We start from the raw sequence: 22773 nt of genomic DNA, 5'->3' as shown, positions 1-22773 counted from the left end.
CCATCTGTCCACAGCTTCTCACAGGACACTATGGAATGATATGTTTGCTTGATCTATTCTCATTGTACAGCATCATTTTAATTATTGATTCCAAAGTATTATTCTTTAACACTATCTCTGTTAACATTATTGCTATTTTTCTTACTCTTGCTATATTTGCAGGGAGGGCCAGAAACACATTTTTCTTATAACAAGCCATTCTGAGAAGTGTTTGGACGTGGTCTGCCTGTCCCCCAGGTTTTCTCCATTTCTTACTAGGCAGAAATTAGTTGCCCAACTTAGTTTGTATCAGCATGATGGAAATTTCTCATTAATATAACTTTCCTTGATTGGCTTTTTACAAGCCCTGTCTTTTTGCCAACTTAGGTAATACTGACTGGTCCATGTCTTCAAAAGAATTCGGCATCTTCTGTCAATCCTACAAAATTCAGATTTTTAGAAAATGTCCAACCCAAATCTCTTAAGTGTGTTCATTCTGTCAGCTGTTGGCATGAAACTACATTGTCTAGCTCTAGCTGGTACAAATCCTACAGATATATATTTTCTTGCTCTTTTTTATTTTATTTTTATATCTGTATCCTCTCGCTGAACTGGAAGTGGTAATCCATGGGGTTGCTTTTCATGTTGATGATATATTAACTTAAATATCACATGCTGAAATTGTCTTACTTGAAACGGAGTAGAGAAACTTAGTCATTGGAGAGGATTGTGGATTACAAAATGAGTATACTTTTAACTTTTATATACATACAGACAAGCTGGCAGCTGTGCATGAGCTCCCATGTTGTAGGAACAAAAACCATGGAAAGAGCCAACAGTTGGAAGAAATTATTTATTAGTTGGGTTAAGTAGGTGGTTTGCAACCTGCATGAATTGGCACTCCCTGTTATTCCACCTATTCTATAAGATCTCTATTCATAGTCTTTTGTGTGGGTGAGATCAGAGAAGAAAAGAATCAGAAGCACTATTGCATTTCTGACTATGTCCAGATCTGCCCTTAAAAAGCTGTATCAGCAAGCTCTGCCCACCTAGTTGTGGAAGCTCAACTATTAAATATGGAAAAGAAAACGATGGTGGGGCGAGGAGGAAGATTTGAAAAGCAAAGATGAACTGAAGGACAGACAGAGAATTTAAATGAGCAGTTACTGTTCACAGAGGATTATGCTTTACATGAAAATACTAAAGAAATCAATGTTTTGGAAATCAAATCATTCCACAAAAGTGGAGAACACACCCCTCCAATAATATTATAGGGCAAGAGAAAATTGGACAATTTTAATTTCCCTTTCAGGAGAGTAAAACTTTCGCAAACACTTTCTTTGTAAAATCAATAAAAATACCCAAATTTTGATTGAAAAAGTGAGATCCCTTGGCATTACCTCAGGACGGTTAATCCCCAAAAGGAATCTTTAATAATAATGACGATAATAATAATAATGTCTGCTCAGAAACAAGTCATGCTGAGTTCAACTGGGCTTTCTCCCAGGTAAATGCGTATAGGATTGTAGCATAAGGGACTGTTGTTAATTTGTCTTAAAGTCCATTGCAAGTGCAGCCTACAGCATATGCTAATGGGTTGAGAAATCTCTTCTGGAGTATATTTTCGGCTGATAAGCAAAGTACTGTACTGATGTGTATAAATCCAAATTAGCCATCTGAAATATTTTTAATCTCAACTGTCTAGTGGAAGTGTTCTTTTCTTCGGGATTTCATTCTTTTGGCCCTTACTGTAGCACACCAAAGTTGTCATGCAGAAAACATTGAGATATGCTATGCTGGAAAGTAACATGAACTTTATGTGCCCTCTACACCGCCTTTCCACCTCCAACATGGATCATTAATTTCATAGTCTTCTGAGAACACTGGCAACTCACCTTATAAATAAAGCCACACGTGAAGAGTAATAAAAGAACTCTGCTACAGAATGCAGCTACAAATCCTATGCAAAGTTACTTCAGAGTAAACCCCACTGAACTAAGTAGGATTTACTTCTGCAAAAACAGGATCAGGCTGCATGTTAACTTCCCAACTCCCACCCCTAAAAAAAACAACCCCAAAAACCCCCAAGCATTTTTAATTCTCTAATATTTTGAACTCTTTTTAGAAAAGATGAAGGAAGTATTTGAAACATACTTTAAAATCCACACTCACATCTATTTAGAAAGAAAATCCTTTCCATGCACATATAATTGAGAATGAGGTGACAGACAAGCCCCGATTCAATATAACAAGAAAAGAAAGTGAAATAACCTGAATATACATCATTTCAAAACAGCAAGCTTGTAAAACTTTTACAGGTCATTTGAAATGCTTTGTTTAAAAATAAGGAAAAGAAAATCTGGGTCAATGTGAGCACAGATACATTAGCATGTATTTTACCTGGGAAACAGGTTGTTAGGTGTTCCATTAGCGCGTCTTGCGTGACTTGTTTTCGTGCTGAGTTCATTGCAGAAATGGCCAAGCAAAGGATTTCCCCAAGTGGGATAAACTGTGATTGACTGATGGGAGACATACTGATGGGCGATACATCACCTGCAGAGAGAAAATATTTTGCTTAAGTATCCTCAAAGCAAGCTGACTATATAGACACGGATGTTTCCAACATAGTTTTGGAATAAAACCTGGACAATAGAAGAATAGAGAACATTAAAACAACAACAACAACAACTCTAGACTATTTTCACAACAGAACTGACATTATTAAAACATATCAATCCGAAAAGTCTGGTTTAATAGGGGTGGTGATGAGGGGGGTTAAAATGTACAAGTCTTCAGGAGTATGGTGACATGAAAGGCTACAAAAAAAAAAAAAAAATTTTTTAGGAACAGGCAGCCTCCATTTTTTAAATATAAAAAACCCCCTGCTCTCTATCTTTAAGCAGATTGCTCAACAATTCTATAAAAAAATTCTAGCAGAGGGCTAACATTAATTACTCATTTTACTAGAATGAAACCACGAGTATTGAGATGACTGTCAATCAAGAATGAAGAAGCTGACAGAGAAATCTGATGGAAGTTTTTGGCATCTGTATTTGACCTTATTAGGTTGTTTCCCCAATTTTTACCCCTTCGTCATCTTCTTTAAAAATCTGTGTAAAATCAGTGAATTTTTTAAAGAGCAATATAAATACCGCATTGAAAAAATATGGAACCGTTCCCTGTGATAAGCGATTATAAAGGACAAAAATACCATATGCATGACGTTTCAAAGTCTGAACTCTACCTACTATTTCAAGCCTAATTCTCATTGAGGTGGTGAATTTGCATCAGCATCACTAGCAGGGGTTCATAAAGGCAACAATTTAATTTGAGATGGGGGGAAGGAATGAAGGGAGGAGGAATGGTAAACCATGAGTACATCTTTCAAGTAATGAGAGGCTTCAAATTTACAAAAATACAAAGGCTAATAAGAGAATTTGTTTTACACACGGTATTGCATTGATTCTAAGTGCAAGGTGCTTTCTTGTTTACTTAAAAGCAATATTAAAGTCGGTTCTTATGAGAAAGGATTTTAGATTCAGGCAAATGATTATCTTTGTTTCATTTATCTACACTTCCATATCTCTAGCTGGAGGAGAGGTCCCATGCAGTGAAGTGTATGCAATTCCCCTGCCTGAAATTGCACATGTGGAACCCATTTTTAAAAAATGAAACCCTCCCATCAGCTGTTTTAGTTGGAGAGCAGGGGGATGGACTCAGCCTCCCCTATTGTCCCTTTCTGAACAAACATCTGGTTATCAAGAATTTCACCTTCAACACAGGCTCCCATGTGGAGGCCCAGCTGGTCTACATGCTCTCTGCTGGACTGAAGCTGTGCTTATAATTGTAAGTGCATGGGACAAAATCAAATACTGTTCTAAATGCACTTAAGCCCAATGATTTCAGGGTGTTTAAAGGTGTCTAACTTTACTAGATTTTGTGTTAAATAGTTGCAGCAACACAACACAGGGTCTTGGGCATGTTAAATACACGAAACAGCCGCCAACACACCACTGCACTGGATTGTGGCCACTGCATTCAGTGGTATGACTTAGGATGCAGCTATTATTTACTATTTAAATAATTTACTATTACTAAACAAATTGCTTCTGAATGCTTCTGCATACCTGAAAACTCTACTAATGTTTCGACTCTACACAACTTATTATAAAGTCAAACTAAACAATGAATAAAGATTTGCATGGGCTGACTGCCTTTTAAAAGCATAACATAAGCCACTCCTTTTTAATTCTTAAAATAATTTTTAGTTCTTGTTTATCGTGACAGGGGAATTCTCATTTATTTTCACTGCTGACACAGTTAATACAATAGGCACTCTACAGATGTCTATGAGACATTTTGTGGCTCCTCATCTCAAATATTTTGTAGAGCTTACAGAGAACCAGTGACAGCTCCTCTTCATCTCACCTTCAGAGGTACTAATTTGCCATGTTTTATCATACTCTTAAAAATAATATTTGCTAACACTTATCTTCTACATTATTTCAGATCAATTTTAAAGTGCATTTTTCTTCTTAATAAAAAGTTGGGTAGCTTATTTCTTCTGAATACCACAACTCTTACGGAGCATGGAGGCAGGGGGAATCAACCATATGGCTCCCATTAACTTGGGCTGATGCTCGCTTAAAGCAGCTCTCCTTCAAAATTAAATTACCACACTCAACTTTCCAATGTTTATGCTCCAAATTAAAGGGCAAGCTGTGGGTGGGGGGGGAGTGCTTTTGCAATTTGACTGCCCAGTTTGTTTAAATGCCCAACAATTGGTTTTATCACCACTACTACTAACTGAAAGGAACAACAGTCAACTGAAAAAAGCAAAGCTGTTCCCTGTTACTTTCTTATCATACTAAGAAAACAACCTGAAAATGGCTACCAAACAGAATTTGCTTGAGTAGAGAAGATGCTTCTTGCAGATGGCTACATAAAAGACTGCAAAAAACAAAAATTTAATTTAATAAGAAAGTTTTCTAAGTGATAAAAAATGGATAATAATGAATGGGTTCTTAAGGAGAATGTTATTCGAAATATCCAGTTAGATTCTCAGCATATACTTTCCACCCATTTCCTCCAACAGTATTTCTCAAACTTGAACTACAACTCCCATCATCCCTAACTAGCAGGACCAGTGGTCAGTGGATGATGGGAATTGTAGTCCAACAAACAGACTTAAGTTTGAAAAAGACTTCAAGCGTCTCCTATGTTTTCCCTCAAGAAAGGGTCCTGTTCAGAACAAATTTAACCACAGAATATAGTTCACAGAATACAACCCAATTATGCATCATTTCCACCCCCAATAAATTTGTTTATAATATAGAATGATTGCATGCAGAGTAATTTGGGTGCTACTATCAGGCACACAGTTCTGTTTGTCACAACAGCAAGTGTTTCATTCATGTCCCATCCCATTTATCTTATCCTTTCTTGCTACTGGCAGGACTTTGTGGAAACCGAAGAGATAAGGGGTGATGGAGGACTTCTCTATGAGCTCCTTTGGATAACCAAACTATCTGATAAGTGTCCATTAGTCAATTGTTTAGTGATAGTATGAAATACATCAGATGTACCCACTCTATGAAAAAAAGATTTGATTTGGCGGGAAAGTTTTCATTTCATAGGACAACTCAATACTAAACAGCAACTTGCTTGCGCTCTCTCTCTCTCTCTCGTGAAATGGGAAAGTCTTATCTCAGTGGTAAAACAATCAATCAATCAATCAATCAATCAATCTTTATTACGGTCCAACAAATCATTACAAATCAATACACAATTCATACAGCCTACCTCCAGGTTAAACAAGCATTTTGTTCAGAATATAGGGCTCATTTGTTCTTGCAACCACCGATAAAAACTTTGCCACTGCTAACGTTCTAGCATTTGTCCGGTCTTCCAGTAGGAACCTGACATAGTGAGCCTCTGATTTTCCCGGGAAAGGTACCAGCAAGGGTAGTATCAGTTCAGCCCTGGCCTGCTCATATTTTGCACAATGCAACAAAATATGTTTTGTGGAATCGATGTCTTGAGCACACGAGCAAAGTCTGTCCTGGTAGGGAACTCCTCTCAACCTGCTATCCAACAATGCAGAGGGAAAGACATTTAGTCTGGCTTAGGTGAAAAGCCTTCGGTAGTTTGGTACTGTAAAACACATATTTTGGGTACAAAAAGTTCTAGGTTCGATCATTAGCATGTCCAGGTATAGCTGGGAAAGATTCCTGTCTGAAACCCAGGAGAACCATTAGCAGTCAGAGCACAAAATTGTGAGCAGGATGGGCCAGTGCAGTATTTTTAAATAGTCCATAGCTATTTTTAAAAAAATTTAAAATATGATAAATGCATTTTCATGTGATATTAAACTGAAAGTATTCATCTTCTAGATTCCTATTAATAACATTACCTTCTTCATTCTAAAGCAAATTAAAATTTTCCTCTTTTTTTAAGATGAGAAGTAGTCATTCCAGAAAGAGCCCAAGCTTTCATAACTGAGGCATATCCTGCATTAGCTATAAAAAGGTAAAGGTACCCCTGCCCGTACGGGCCAGTCTTGCCAGACTCTAGGGTTGTGCGCACATCTCACTCAAGAGGCCGGGGGCCAGCGCTGTCCGGAGACACTTCCGGGTCACGTGGCCAGCATGACAAGCTGCATCTGGCGAGCCAGCGCAGCACACGGAACGCCGTTTACCTTCCCGCTAGTAAGCGGTCCCTATTTATCTACTTGCACCCGAGGGTGCTTTCGAACTGCTAGGTTGGCAGGCGCTGGGACCGAGCGACAGGAGCGCACCCCGCCGCGGGGATTCGAACCGCCGACCTTTCGATCGGCAAGTCCTAGGCGCTGAGGCTTTAACCCACAGCGCCACCTGAGTCCCGCATTAGCTATAGTGCCATACTATTTTATAATATTTTGGCTGATAAGTTAAAATGGTATCCTGACTTCAAGTTGAATTTCACATATCTTCCATTTCTTTGGCAATAAATTATTTCTTATATAATGCTACCTTTTGCTCTGTTTTAGTAACACTTTGTCAGTTTTCTAAAAATTCATACACTTAGAAATAGTCTCCGTTTTCCTTTCTCTTCCCACCCAAATGTCACTGACATTCCACTCCGCCCTTCCCTCCCACTGTCCCTATACATATGTCAACAACAAAAAAGAGAAAAGAAAAACACAAAACAAGCCATCACAAAAAAACAAACAGAAGCACAAACCCACACATATCATATATTTGGAACACAGTCCATTTGCTTTGCTTGTGGTTTAAAACTAAAACTATTTGGGAAGTCACTTTAATGCCCTATAACTGCTGCTTTCTAAGAATTGAAACATGCAAGATCCTCTTCAAAATGCTATCTCAATTCCTACAGCAGCCCTGCTTTCAATATCCAAATAATATTTGGTCAAAGAAACCTACCAAAGTGTTCTAGAACACCTCAAAATATAAGTTATGCCTGAGACTTTTAATTCTGCATTTCTCTCCTAGTTTGCCTTACATGTTTCTAGCTCTACTTTTTGAACTGCATCACTCTAAGTCAACTCTTTCATTATCTTATTAGATTGTTCAAAGTCCTAGCCTTGGGCATCCTGCAACTTTATAGTGGAGAAGCAGATGTTTATATGCTGATTGGCGAGACCTGGATATTGGGTTTTTCTTCCTCCCAAGTCCTGGGAGGGATGAGCCACTACAGGCCACTCTTGAGAGCCCAGCAAGTTTTGGCATGCTCCAGCAGACGCTCCAAGTATCAAATGCTTTCTCCCATGCAATACTTCTGTTTCACAGCAGAGTGTACAGCTACCTCTTGCAATCTTACAGCGAAACAGTGGAAGCCTTCTCCCAAGGAAGTACCAGAAGACAGGGTTCTTCTTCCACCGAAGTCATTGAAAGAAAGAGCCATTACCAGGCATACCTGAGAGCTTAGGGAGAGCAGGAGCTGTCAAAACACCCACAACATTGTAAAGTCTATGTTCCAGAGCACCCATATACTACATTTACCTTTAAGTATATGCTACCCTTTACATCTGTGTATCACCTCTTTAGGTCCTTTGAGCAAGGAAAGCTTTTAATTTCCAGTCCATGAAATTCAAATGACCTAAAGAGGTAATGGTATATATGCCAACCTCATAAATGAGTCCCTTTGAGTTTAATGGGGCTTATTCTTGGGTTACTGAGTGGCAATCTAGGCTCTGGTTTAGGAGCGGGAATGGGGAAACCAAGGTCTTAAACAGGTGTATCTTCGCAATCAGGCACAGGGGGATATAGCTATAGAGAAGCATCAATGATTATACACTCACCAATTTTGTATCATGCCAAGCCCCGTGGCAGCCATTTTGTGAGTGGCGCCCACAGCACTCTCTCAAAATTTGAGATGTGCCCACTGGCCCAAAAAGAGTGGTGACCCCTGCTCTATAAGCCAATCAAAAGCAAACTCAGGTAAATATGCACACATAAGACCTGAAAAACCTGTTTGAAGACACACTTCAACTTTACTAAAAAAAAATAGCAGTTATGCACAATAATTTCCACTGAACACTAATGCTCTGCTCTTCATGTCACGAACAATGCTGCTGTCAGTTGGCCTCTGGTGACAACAGAATATTGAAAGTTTCTATGCTGTGTGGAGAACTTCTACTGCTGGTTAAGTGGCACCCAGCCATTGTTTAGTATCTATTTATTAAATTTATATCCCATTCATCTGCTTGCACTAAGACATGGTTTGGCTTAGCGTACATGCAAACTAGGTCAGTGGAAGATTAAGACAATAAGCATTTGCATTACAAATTTCAAATTTGCAAGTTATAGTCAAAATTATTTTCAAAAATAATTTCAGGATAAGACTTTGGGGCAGGGGCCCCAGTTCACACTCAGTGAAGCAGTGTTGGCATACCACATTTTGAAGTAATACACCTTACCATCCAAAGAAGCTAAGACCATTTATTCCAGAGTGCAAAATTACCTAACTGAACCACTGCAAAAGGGAGCTGGGAGTGCATTTAACAATCAAGCTTACATTTAAAGCTAGTAGTATAGTTTGACCTGTCCAAAACAAACTTCTGGAATTTCTCTTTATGCTAACATTCCTTCATACATGCTTATCTTAATATAGCTTGATAGAATATGCTGACTATCTAGGTACAAGATAAACAAAGGCCATCATTGGATTAAAAATATTAGATTAGAAAATTACAGCATTTACTATTTGGGTTTTGTTTTCAGCAAGAACCAAAGTATTCTCAACATGCGCTGTTTCAGGTAGAGTGAACAGATGTACAGAACAATGGCTAAAGTTCAATGGAAGGGAAAAGTCACGCCCTCAACATCCTTTTTGCCAGAAATAAATATCCAAAATGATAAAAAACCATATTTTAATATATTTTCCCTCACGTTCAACGGCTAGGCAAAACTCCAATGCCATAAATTCACATCTTCTAAGCACATTTTTTTTAAAAAGTCTATATAAAATACAGAGCATGTTCTTCACAAAACCTAAATGAAAGACAAAAAAAGTTTAAAAAGGCTAAAATCATACTATTCTAAGATTTTAAAAGCAATGTGTTAGTAAACAACATGCTAAAATGGAGCAGTCTTTATCCCCTTGCAGATATGCTTCCTTCATCTGCATGGACAACCACACCAGATACAGACAAAAAAAAGATACAATATTATTATGAAAACATCTATTTCATAGTATAGATGAAGACCAGAGTCCACAGGACTCTCTGAAAGACTGCACTGGACCTGAAAGATGACAAATACACCTTACCTTTAAAATCAGGCTATGATCAAGAACACATTACCTATAAATTGGTCACAGTTAAATAATCCAGCAGTGCCTGGACAATTAAGAGTAGATGTCAACTCATCAGACCGCAGAGCACACAAGCAAAATTAAGTTAGCTGGAAAGGACTTTAGGAATGTGGCTCCTCATTCATTAATTTGCTTTACAGTATCTAGTGCAACTCAGCATTTCTAGACCAGTTCTACTTCTACTTTCTGGAATGGAGGCACCCACAATGATGGGGGAAGTAACACTGCGCTGCAATGCCTCCGGATTCTGCCGTGTCACCTTCCGCCTGGATCTCTGCAAAGTGAAGTCATATGAAAGCATTGGCCAACCTCACTCTTCACCACCATACCCAGAATCCTTTGTAAGCTGAAATGAGTAATTGCTCTGGGAAAATGCTATCGCACAGCGTTCCAGGTTTCCCAGAGAAGCTTTTGGAAAACTGCCTAGGTGCACTGTATAACAGAAACAAAACAGCTAAAACAGTGGCCAAAATAACCAAGTAATCACTAATTAGTTACCATTTTAACTCCTAGAGTTTTTGAAGGAGTGGATACTGTATTAAGATCTAAAACTTGTCAAGTGTTAATAATTCAAATACGCATCAGCTTCTAAAATAATAAATTAGATGGCTGGTTCACTTACCAGCTTTTATAATACAACCACAGATTCCTGAACGGCTCTCTTTTGACCGTAGAAAAAGAAACTGCAGTCCACTTGAGCAGTACAGAATTGGGGGGGTGGGGGTGGCTCGCTTTTGAGCTTAATGGTGGCTTAGTATCGAGTCTCCCACCGCCACTGAGCTTATATTGCTTCAGGCAATGGCTGTATTGAGAACTAGACAACAGCAAATCTGTTATGCAGTGGGGAACCCTTGGGAGGAAAGCAAAGATGGCCAAATTGAGCAGGGAAGAGGTAACTGATGAGAGCATGTCTGAGCTGTCAAACACGGAGGCCATAACTAGCATGGTGCATGGCAACAGCAAAACAACAAGGGGTGTGAAACTGACAAATGTGGCCAAGGACAAGGGTGAAACCGATGAATTCACTGCAAAGGTTAGATGAACATTAGCTGCTCAAGTCGATCAAGGCCAAGTTATAGGATCTCTTCTTGCAAATTGTGGAGTTAAATAATACTGCAAATGAAGCTATGACTGTGAACCTGGACAATCAGGCAAAGGTAGACATTTTAAAAATGGAGGTGGGGGATCCATTGGCTGTGCTTGCCAGAGCTGATGGGAGCTGCAGCTCAGCAACATATGGAAAGCCAAAGGTCCCCCACTCCTGCCCTAAAGATAGAACTACAACTTTTCAATGGGGTAGCCAGACTGGAAACAAACTACTCCAAGTCTATATAATACCACTAAATATGTCACAAGCAGAGAAGAACTGTCCTCAGGCTTCACTTTGCAGGACTCACCTGCTGCTGAGGGCCTGAAGGGCCTTGCCTGCCTCCTTCCATCTGGGCAGAGAGGGCTCCATTTTTGTTTTTTAAATTGCTTTTATTTTTTATCTATGTCATTTTAAGTTGTAATTGATATTAATGCTGTACAGTGGTACCTTGGGTTACAGACGCTTCAGGTTACAGACTCCACTAACCCAGAAATAGTACCTTGGGTTAAGAACTTTGCTTCAGGATGGGAAATCGTGTGGCGGCAGCGGGAGGCCCCATTAGCTAAAGTGGTACCTCAGGTTAAGAACAGACCTCCAGAATGAATTAAGTTCTTAACCCGAGGTAGCACTGCATTCCTAGTTTTAGATTTTATGATTTATGTGGAAATTCTTTTCCATTCGGTTGTGTACTTTTGATGTGTTTTATTTATTGCTTGTGACTTTTGTTCCATTGGTAATAATGTAAATCTTTTCATGTTGTAAGCTGCCTTGAGCATTGTTTTAACTATGGAAAGGCGGCATACAAATAAAATGCTGATGAGGATGATTTTAGTGGGTTTAGGTACTTGGGGGTAACAAGGCCAAGTTGAGAAACTTATTTGTGGGAAATAGTATGGGCAGATTAGAAGGGAGATGAAAAACTGGCATAACCCGATCTTGTCATGGTTTGGGAGGACAGCAGGCATTAAAATGGCTATACTGCCAAAGCACTACTTCTTTTTCCAGACCCTCCCTGTCACTATTCCAAATAATTGGTTCTCAAAGTAGCAGTGGCTTCTGAATAGCTTCACAACAAGAGACAAGAGGAGCAGCTTGAGTAATGCCACATTGTACAGACCACGTGACAGGGATTCTGGGAATGCCTAATCTAAAGCTGTATTATGAAACCTTCCTGCTGAAGCATCTTATTCATATTATATGGGGATCCCAGGGAATACAATAGGTGCAACTTGAGATGTATCTTTCAATACCTACTGTATCGTCTCTTCTGCTTTTCAACCCTTCATGAGCAATAATACATAAGATTAGCAATCCCTTTTTATGGACATCTTTGCAGGCCAGGAAATGCTGGAACTCCTTTTTAGCTCAAATACAGTCTACCATTATTCCAATATTGGACTACTTGAAGTTCTGCTGCCCAGACAAATATGATAAATTGAAGTGAGGGGGAGTTAAAGGGATAATCAAAGTAAAATATATAATTATTAGGGGCTACCTGATGACACAGCACTCTTTGCAAGATAAATTACAAGAGTGAAACATAACTGGTTTCAAATAGCACAACTAATTGCTTTATTATTATTATTATTATTATTATTATTATTATTAAAATTTGTATCCACCAATCATCTGAAGATCACAGGGTGGTTCAGTCTAGTTCTCTAACCAGAAGGGACAAGGGTCTTCGCTCTCTCACCTTCGTTGAGCATCATTGCGTGGCAACAAGTTTGTATTGCAAAAGCATGACTTCTGAATTGTACAAGGTATTAAATGAACTGTAAGGTTTCAGAGGGTGTGGAAAGGTGACCTGAAAACACTAATCAAGGATGAGCAGTGGGACAGAATATAGATAACATCTCCCCCCCCCCAAACAAACCTGGCTAAAATACAAGAAACCACAATTAAAATACTTTTAAGGTGGCGCTTTATGATTAAGGGAGTCTCAACTCTGTGCTGACAAGAACAAGGGGGAAGCGGTTGCTACTACACATGTGGAATTGTGAAATACTTCAGACTTTTTGGTGGCAGGTCTCTGAGGATGTGCCAAGATCATGAAACAATTTTTTTGTTTAGACCTTGCGTTATTTTACATACAGAAAAAGAAAAATCCGAAAATACATAAATACTGAATTTGTATGGTTCTAGCAATCACCAGCTTAAAATCAGCACCCTCTCATAACATTTAACACAACCTCACAGGGTAGTCAAGGAAATGTCCAAGCGCAATCAATTTGATGCAACATGGTTCCTGTTTTTTTGTTTCATCAACGCTTGCAAAGACGTTATTTATCCTCCAGCCACACATGCAACATTATGGTGTGGACGTGTCCACACAAAAGAGTAAAGTTTTACTTTCCTGTTATTGTAACATTCCTAACTCACCTGTTGTGGATGAATACTGTTGTGATTGATTATTATTTATTATTCATGTTGTGTTCTGGAAAATTGTAAAAAATTTATTTACAATAATTCACTGCTAAGGGCTGTTTGCCAATAATTCAAACTGGTGAACAAGTCCTTGCAGGCTTGCCTCTCATCATCCTATTCACTTTTTTATGCATGCACCAAAGAGGAAGCCTTGAAACCATGCCAGTAAGTTGGCAATTAAACGTCAAACAGCTCCAAAGACAGAAAGCCAGTAAAACGGCTGCTTCTCTTGCTCCTGACAAAGAAGGTAACATTCAGAATGAGGTCACTGTGTGAGGTTGCTCTCAGCGTGTGATTTGTATTTCCTTTGCTAGAGTCTGTAACATTCTATCTGAGAAAAAAAGAACTCAAGGCATGTCTGGGCTTATAAGAGGTTGGATTGCAGCGATGAAAATGTATTTTGTATCCCATGTGTTTGAGTTAGGAGAATGGTGAGTGTAGCACCTATCACATGCAAGAAACAGGAATTTGACATTGATGGAGGGAAGGGGAAATGATATAGCTTGCACCAGTCATTAGTTGTGTGTGTGTGTGTGTGTGTGTGTGTGTGTGTGTGTGTGTGTGTCTGTGTGTGTGTGTGTGTGTGTGTGTGTGCGCGCGCGCGCACACACACACACACACACACACACACACACACAATTTTATCAAGAGGATCTGCCCATAGCAGCTTGTGTTCTATTTTGATACCTAATCTAGAGAGTTTGACCGTATCATTCTAAATGGAACTCAGCTTTCAAAACTTTTCTGGGCTAGTAAACAATTGTGCTAAAAGGTTAAGAGTTTGAAATATGGTTAGTTTCATTCTTCTCAGGCCTTCTCTGTGATGAGATGGTAGCTGTTTTTATTGGCCTGCGGCACAATAGCTCATCTGCCATGCGAAAAACCACTGGAAGATATCGTACACATACCTACTGAGCTCCAAAGCTAAGCTTCTGTGTCACCTGGAAGTCAATCCTGAACCAGTGTCTCATGACTAAAATGATAGACAAAAGGTAATGAGAAGAACCCTGCAAATGTGTTAGTCAGCCATCAGTCCTATTAACACTTCAAATTGGCTTATCATATTTTCAATGGCTCTACCATACCAAGGTCTCCTCCTCCTATTTCTCTTTCTGTCAGCCTGCTACCCTGTAACTTCTGCAACCCGCGACCCGCACGTCTGCACACGTGCAAGTCGCGATTCGGCGCTTCTGCGCAAAGCATGATTTAGCATTTCTGCACATGCACAAGCGCCAAAACCCGGAAGTAACCTGTTCCGGTACTTCCGGGTTCAGCGTGGTGCGCAACCCGAAATCACGCAACCCAAAGCATCTGTAACCCGAGGTATGACTATACCAGCTGCTCACCACCCCTGGTTAGAATTCTTGACTTAAAGCCAGTAATCAGGATGTCTACCTCACCCATAAGAATTTGTTAGCTCTCCATCTTCCCCTGAATGAGTGTCTCCCCCCCTTTAACTCATCTAATATGTCCTGTCATCACAAAAGGGCAATTCTTTTCAATTCACTGTTTGCAGAGGTTGAGAATATTCGGATACAGAAATTAGATACAAAAGCTTCTATTACTGCAGACCATTCCATTCTTCCTAACAAGTATAACAGGTAACAGCCCATTAAAATGCTTTTAAGTTTTTAAATCCTTAACCAAGTAACATGCTATGATGCCAACAGAACAGTAGTCAGTATTAGCAAACTATCTGCAGTATTAAAAGGAACATTGCTATGTGTATCCCTAGAAATAAGCAACAGAAGAGAGGCCAAAGAAAAAAAGAGATTTGATACTAAAATGTTTTACAAATAATACATGTTTTATATTGGCCACATAATAACCTGAGAAGCTGACTTATTATCTCGATCTTCAAATTAGGTAGGATTGTTGGAGAAACAAGTCAAAAGCATGCAAATGTCCACATCTGAGAATTACAACAAAAAAAGCAAATATTTTTGCAGCTGAGGGGATTTGTATTCTGTATCAAAAAGGTATGTCTACCTAGAGAATGATAGTAAAATCCTCCATTGTGTTTCACCATTGTGTCCAGTAGTCCGAGAAAAACTGCTGGTCCCCTACAGAGAAGCACAGCCTTTGTATCATGCCCCCAACCCTAATTCTTAATTGCATTAGCCCAAATTTCCCCTCTGCTTACAAGTACGTAGGTGGCTGGTCTATGTAAATTAGAAGATGACCTCAGTGGTATCTGAAAAAGCCACATTATTGAGCTAGGATAACCTTGGAAGTTTTTTGCCTTAGGCCAACTTGAGGACTTGGCAAATGGTGCACCATAAAGGTAAAGGTAAAGGTACCCCTGCCCGTACGGGCCAGTCTTGCCAGACTCTAGGGTTGTGCGCTCATCTCACTCTATAGGCCGGGAGCCAGCGCTGTCCGCAGACACTTCCGGGTCACGTGGCCAGCGTGACAAAGCTGCATCTGGCGAGCCAGCGCAGCACACGGAACGCCGTTTACCTTCCCGCTGGTAAGCGGTCCCTATTTATCTACTTGCACCCGGGGGTGCTTTCGAACTGCTAGGTTGGCAGGCGCTGGGACCAAACGACGGGAGCGCACCCCACCGCGGGGATTCGAACCGCCGACCATGCGATTGGCAAGTCCTAGGCGCTGAGGTTTTACAGCGCCACCCACGTCCCATATGGTGCACCATAATCTGTATCAAAGCAACCTCTTGAAAAGGGCTTAGCTGATCTAAATGCAGCAGCTCATAAACTTTAGGAAATACTGGTCTGGTTTGCACATCACACTAAGCCATGGTTTGTTTACCCAAATACATACAAATCAGAAACTGTCCCTAGTGATCAAAATGCAGTGCACATTATTTAGGATGTGGGGGAAAGCGCAAAATGAAAACGGTTCAGACAGCACAGAAGAATTTGAGAAAATAAGTCGCTTTCAAGAAACAATGAAAAGGAAGCACAGCATAATGAGTTTTGCGTTGTTTTCTTGTTTGCTCTTTTGCATTTGGCTAACCTTTGCCCTGAATCAGCCCATGGCTGCACCTCAGTGTTATTAATGATGCAGCATAGAGCAGCAATCCTAAATAAACTTACAGTGTGCTTTTTACTTACAGTAGGATTTACCTAAACATGCATATGATTGTGCTGCAGGTCTCATTTAAAGTCTCTGATTTAAAATGTGCCAGAATAAACCTGCCACAGATCTGCACCTGGAGCCCAAATTGGCGTGCTGATAAACCACTAGAGGGAGTATTCCTTGTGGCCAAAAACCTGCCAATAGAAATACATTACACAGCTGCTGTTCCTAGGAAGTATTTAATTATGTGCTGACTTGCAAGTTCTCACAGATTTTTGAGATGGGCAAAGAGCATAAAGAGCATATTTGCTTGCGCAAGAGTGTTTTCTAATGCTTGACAGTTCAAAACCCAGACTAGTTCAGGAAGGTTTTTCTAAAGAAAGCAGAGAAAGAGGCACCATAATGCAAGATATTCAAAATCAAAGCATATGGCATATTCACTTGATATCACAAAGAATCAACACCCTTAAATACATATTTTTAAAAAAGAATTATCGGTGGAAATTTCTGAGAACCGTTTTCAGCTTCAAAGCTGGCTACTCTTCTGTGAAACACTTTTGACAGGTGAGTGTATCTTGTGACTTCAGGTAGAATCGTGTCCACTTTTGGCAGGCGTCAACTCCACCCTGGAACTACCAAGTGGAACCAATCTCGGTGAGGCTTGCATCAGTTTAAAAGCCCCACAGCCAAGGAACAATCACAAGCATGCCTCACCCTTGGCCTAAACCAAAGGCAAAGGCATTTTAGTTTAATTAATGAAATGAAAAACTCTGCTCAATATTCAAGGTTGTTTTGAGTGGTAGTCAGAACACCCCTTTTTGCATTTCTGTGGTTATATGTATATTGTAATAACAACCAGCCATCTTTCTATGATAAAGAAATCATGATTTTGTATATTATTCTCACATTTAAATGGGAATTTGACGAACCCTATGTATAACCCATTAGCAAAATGTGGCCCTGTTACTGTTCTTCACTAGCATACTAAACACAAAGCCTGCTATTTAAAAATAGCTATGATAATGCTGTTACATGGACACACAAAAACGCATATCCAAGCTATTTCTTAAAAAAAGATAAAAAATCACGCCTTTCGTGTTAGAGCAGGGGATTAGCAAACTTTTTCAGCAGGGGGCCAGTCCACTGTCCCTCATACCTTGTGGTGGGCTGGTCTAATTTTTTTTGAGGGGGGGGGGATGGACAAATTCCTATGCCCCACAAATAACCCAGAGATGCATTTTAAATAAAAGCACACATTCCACTCATGTAAAAACACCAGGCAGGCCCCACAAATAACCCAGAGCTGCATTTTAAATAAAAAGGTACATTTTATTCATGTAAAAACATGCTGATTCCCAGACTGTCCATGGGCCAGATTAGAAGGCGATTGGGCCGGATTTGGCCCCCAAGCCTTAGTTTACCTACCCATGTGTTAGAGGAACTTGGAATCCTGAAACATGCAGATGACAATCCCACACAACACTGCATGTCTGTAAACCTCAGTGACTGTCTCTAGGTTTTTAATCACACAGGTAACACCAGATTAGGGCAGCCTACCCAGTTTAGCATCCTGACATTGAACAGCTAAAGTTGGTGTTTTCCAAATCACTCAAAAAGAGAAAGAGGTAGCTGTGTTGTCCTGCAGCAGCAGCAACAACAAAAATCCATGTTAGGGCAATATCCAAATTAGAATTATTTTTAAAAGTTAACTTATGAAGAATTAGTGCCCAAATCTGCTTGTTTTCCTGTTCTTTTCCTGTTACTTTTATATCACATATATTAGATCAGAAGCCTGCAGGCAGAGATTCTGCTTTTTTCACATCTTTGCACAACACTTAAAACTTTAGCTGTTTCATAATGCATAATAGTAACCACAGCAGCAGCAGCAGCAGCAGGCAGTTAAAAGTTGTATTTGTCATACTTTACTTTTAAAGTGCCTAAAGGTATTAGACACTATACAGTAATAATCACAGGCTTGCAATCAAAATCAAGGGGGAAGTTGTGACATATTTATCGCTTCCAATGTCTAAAATAGACTAAGAACCTCCTGGACTTCACAGTATCTACAACACATATGCCCACCTCAACCAGTGGAGGGGGGGGGATACCAAAAAATGCATTATATTTTCCACTCTTGACTGTGCTGCACTCTTTTCCTGATCGTTTGCCACGCTTCCTGATAAGTCACACATTCCTTCTCCTAAATAAGAAAAAAGAGGAGCAACTCAGCTGCTTTCTTGCATCAATGTAGCCACATGCCAAATTATTTGTCAGGAAAGCGTAGCAAGGCATGAACTGCACTTCCAGAGACAGATGACAGTGTACTGCAGGAAGGAGGAGTTGTGTCAATATATTATTTTTTTCTAAGCTGAACCAGCTAGACAGCATTGTCCCAGCAAGCACTCCCGTTGTGGGTAAACTGGAGTTGTCCCAACGTTCATTCAGACTGCCAGCCAAAGTTACTGTTAAAGCCCTAATTCTTGGCTCCAGTCCGCTAGGCTGTTTCTGCAACCTTTACTGTGAGGAAGGCTGTTGAACTTGGATCGTGGGTACCCACAGTACAGTGCATCTTACCATCATCATAAAACACCAGAAATCCCTCCCTTGTACAATTTCAAATGACCTGCCCGTAGATCTATTTTTGCCCTAGCTGCTGCTTCTTTCACTACCTGGGAACATGCATGTATATAAGCTTAACAGAGGGCAAAATGCACTACCGAGCATGCCCAAAGTACAATGGCAAAGCTGCTGAAGTTATAGGTAGGTAGCCGTGTTGGTCTGTTGTAGTTGAAACAAAAAATTTTAAAAAAATCCTTCCAGTAGCACCTTAGAGACCAACTAAGTTTGTTATTGGTATGCGCTTTCGTGTGCATGCGTACTTCTTCAGATACACAAGTGGGACGCGGGTGGCGCTGTGGGTAAAAGCCTCAGTGCCTAGGGCTTGCCGATTGAAAGGTCGGTGGTTCGAATTCCCGCGGCGGGGTGCGCTCCCGTTGCTCGGTCCCAGCGCCTGCCAACCTAGCAGTTCAAAAGCACCTCTGGGTGCAAGTAGATAAATAGGGACCGCTTACTGGCGGGAAGGTAAACGGCGTTTCCGTGTGCCGCTCTGGCTCGCCAGAGCAGCGATGTCACGCTGGCCACGTGACCCGGAAGTGTCTCCGGACAGCGCTGGCCCCTGGCCTCTTGAGTGAGATGGGCGCACAACCCCAGAGTCTGTCAAGACTGGCCCGTACGGGCTGGGGTACCTTTACCTTTACCTTTTAAGGTGCTACTGGAAGGAATTTTTTTGTTTGTTTCGAAAGCTGCTGAAGCTAGCGAGAGCCACATTAAAATGCTAAGCTGTGGAGTCAGATGGTTTTTGCTTGTTTTAAGTATCCTGTCATATAAGAACAGCTTCTTTCTACTCCTCTTCATTTCTTGGAACTTGCTAGCCCTCCTTTGGCCTCACCTCCTGCACATATTAAAGCTGCATACCCAAATGAGGGCAATATGTGGATTTCTATTAGCACATACAAATATGATCGTTATGCAGCAAGTTGCTTTGATTTGGTTATGCAAGTACTCAAGGTAGATGCCATAGGCAAACAGACATGCAAGGAAACAATGCCTGAGATAAACATTAAGATTATTTAACATTTGAAATAAACATTATTTATCTCAAACTATAAATGCAACTGCAATGGAAAGCAAGCAATTATTTCACCAAATCTTACTGGTTCACAACATACACATTATACAATTCTCCCCCCCCCCCCACCTTCTGCCAAAAAAGGGACCATCTGACATTCAATCAAGTCTTAACTACTGTAGGCAGGTTTTTTTACAAACACAGTATGAAAGTATTTCCAATGCTTTTCAGCCTTTGAAACAATGATGATTAGTTTTAAAAATCATCACAAACAACCATTAGCATCCTACATCTTAAACATTTCTCCAAACTATCAAATTCCTAGAATTACACAGATGGGTTTCTCACTGCACACTGGGATTACATATTCACAATTTTACATCTGTGTTAAATAATAAATTCATCCTGCACATAACTGAACCACCCAAATCCTATCATTCAAATAGTGGCATAACTTGGGTCTCTTCTTCCAAAGGTGACCAGAAAGTAACTCCAAACTTTCTTCTCTCCCACATCAATCCCTTTTATCACGCTTTGCCAAAGGAGTTGTCAGCGCATCTTCAATTATGCCAGCACTACGTGGCTATGCTGAAAGCAGCTCATCCCAAACACTGCCAATCAATCTGCCCACAGATAAACCTTAAATTGCTCTCCTAAATTCCCACATCCCACTACATAAATATACATAGAAACCATATAAAGAGTACTGGGGGGGGGGGGGTTCAGTTCAAACGGGAATGAAAATAATCTACACTGCAGCCTTTCAAAAGATCCGAGTCCGTAATCCCAAAAGATTCAAAAGCATTACCTCACCGTCGCTTTGAGACAAACTGAGCATTCACTCCGGGTCCTACCCAGCATTCCCTGGTCCACACAAAGACAACAGAGGTGTGACCAATCACATTGTGGCTAGCAGGCGCTGTTTGAAAGCTCCCTCCCTACACTGCCCATTGACATGCTAGCTGGCAGCCTGCTGAACCTGTCGTCATGGCAACACATCCCAGCTGCTCTCCACTGAGGCTTGTTACATTACTCAGCCCCCTCCTCCCTTTTCACCACTCACTTTTGCTAATTAAAAATTTAGGCCTATGTTTTGCATGTCGGAAGGAAACAGAAACAAAACACACACTCTCGCTGCGAAAGAGCTAAAAACACACATTTAAAGCAAACAGAAAGTCTTGCGGCAGCCAATCAGTGGGCAGCTGTACAGACCTGGACAGATGGAACTTGTCACTAAAGCTCCTCTTTGTTTTTGTAGCAAACACGCGCAGACCTAAAGATACTCCACCCAGATTCAAACCTTGCAGACCTACATTTGTTTTGCTCTCTCTCTCTCTAAAGATACCATTTCTGCTCAAAGAGATTGCGGAGAGTCCTCTGTGTTAACACAGGACCAATAAAATCACAAATTGCCCACAGGATAATCAGGCATTGTGTGGGATAAGAACCTAGTTAAGCCGTCAATATAGTAAGTGAAGCAATGGGGTGGGAGACAAAAGCAGGAGATGGGACAAGGTGAAACTTCCAACATGCAGCTTTTCTAATGGACTTCCCTTGTTTTACAACAAGCAAAAACAGAGATTAAAGATTCAACCACAGGCACATTAACCTGGGAGTGAGTCTCAATGAACAAAATGGGACTTACTCCTGAGTAGATCGAGAATACATGCCCTTAGAAAGGATACAGGATACAACAGTGGAAGATCCCCAGATGTGAAAAAAAAGAGAGCAAGGGTCTTTTCAAATTAAAAAGGGGGCAATAAACATTATTTTAAAAAGCATGTTCAGTGAGTTAAAATACGCATCAATACAAGAAGGAAGAGGAGGAAGGAAGTTCTGTGCACAGCAGATATCTCTGGCAGCAAACTGAGTTCATGGAAAGTCTTGCCTCATCTCAACTCTGTTCAGGATAGCAGTGTCTTCTGTTTTAGCCCATCACTTATGGTTCCATCCTTTCACCTGTTTCTTTGTCATCTTAAAGTTCAACATGTGGTCAAACCACAGCCCAACAGGACAACAACAAGAACCCGCCAACAGCATTTGAATCAATCTGGCTAACCTGCTCCAAAAAACACCCCCCCTCACACATGAAAACAAATTTCACTACAGCCCATCAAAGACAACCAACCAAACCCTAGGCCAACCCCAACCTCTCTCACCACCAAAGGAATACAAGCAAATAAGAAAACCCACACGCTGACAGAAAATCCCATGCGTACACTAAGTAGAACAGAAGCCCTGCCACCCAACCCCAACCCACTCACCATTCCCCCCCTCCACCTCTTTCTCCCTTTTCTTCCTAATGTAACACTGAGCTCTCAACTAATGAAATTGATCTGTAGAAAATGTAACTTGAAAAAAGAGACACTGCACATACTTTTGTAAACCAAGAAATCTTTAGTAAAAATATATTATTTTTAAAAAACGTGGTCAAACTACACAATGACTACATTCACACAAAACATAGAAACTGCTAGACAATCCGACTAGAGGAAATAAGTGGGACCTACAACAAAACATTAGTGTGGATTACTCTTGACATCTTCCAGGATACTCCATTCCATCCCCCTTCCTCCAACCAATTCAGAATTATGTGGCTCAGTGTTTATTGGGCTATATTTTTAGTTTGATTATGTATTTTGTGGTTTTATATTTCAATTTTATTCTGTGAACTGCCCTGAGACCTCCAGGTATAGGATGGTATATAAATTTAATAAATAATGATATTGGTGGGGTTGCCTCCTTCAGTTTTCCTTCAGTTTTCTTCTACTTCAAACTTTGGGGCTCTCCCAAG

General features: G+C 40.4%; 1 protein-coding gene across 5 annotated transcripts in view; it reads right to left on the bottom strand.

The window, feature by feature from the left end:
• Positions 1-22773, bottom strand: part of STOX2 (storkhead box 2) — a 124723-nt gene that overhangs the window by 21320 nt on the left and 80630 nt on the right. For all 5 annotated transcript variants that reach the window (XR_003708319.2, XR_003708320.2, XM_028744627.2 and 2 more), the window contains exon 2: positions 2380-2532. Coding sequence is in view for 3 of the 5 variants with exons in the window: in XM_028744627.2 (XP_028600460.2) it covers positions 2380-2532 (153 nt within the window). In the remaining 2 variants the exon portion in view is untranslated. The remainder of the gene's footprint in view (positions 1-2379; positions 2533-22773) is intronic.

The sequence above is a fragment of the Podarcis muralis genome, chromosome 9, assembly GCF_964188315.1.
Source record: "Podarcis muralis chromosome 9, rPodMur119.hap1.1, whole genome shotgun sequence".
In the NCBI taxonomy this organism is placed as follows: domain Eukaryota; kingdom Metazoa; phylum Chordata; class Lepidosauria; order Squamata; family Lacertidae; genus Podarcis; species Podarcis muralis.
The sequence above is the reverse complement of the archived record's forward strand: the minus strand, read 5'-3'. Positions and strand labels throughout refer to the sequence as shown.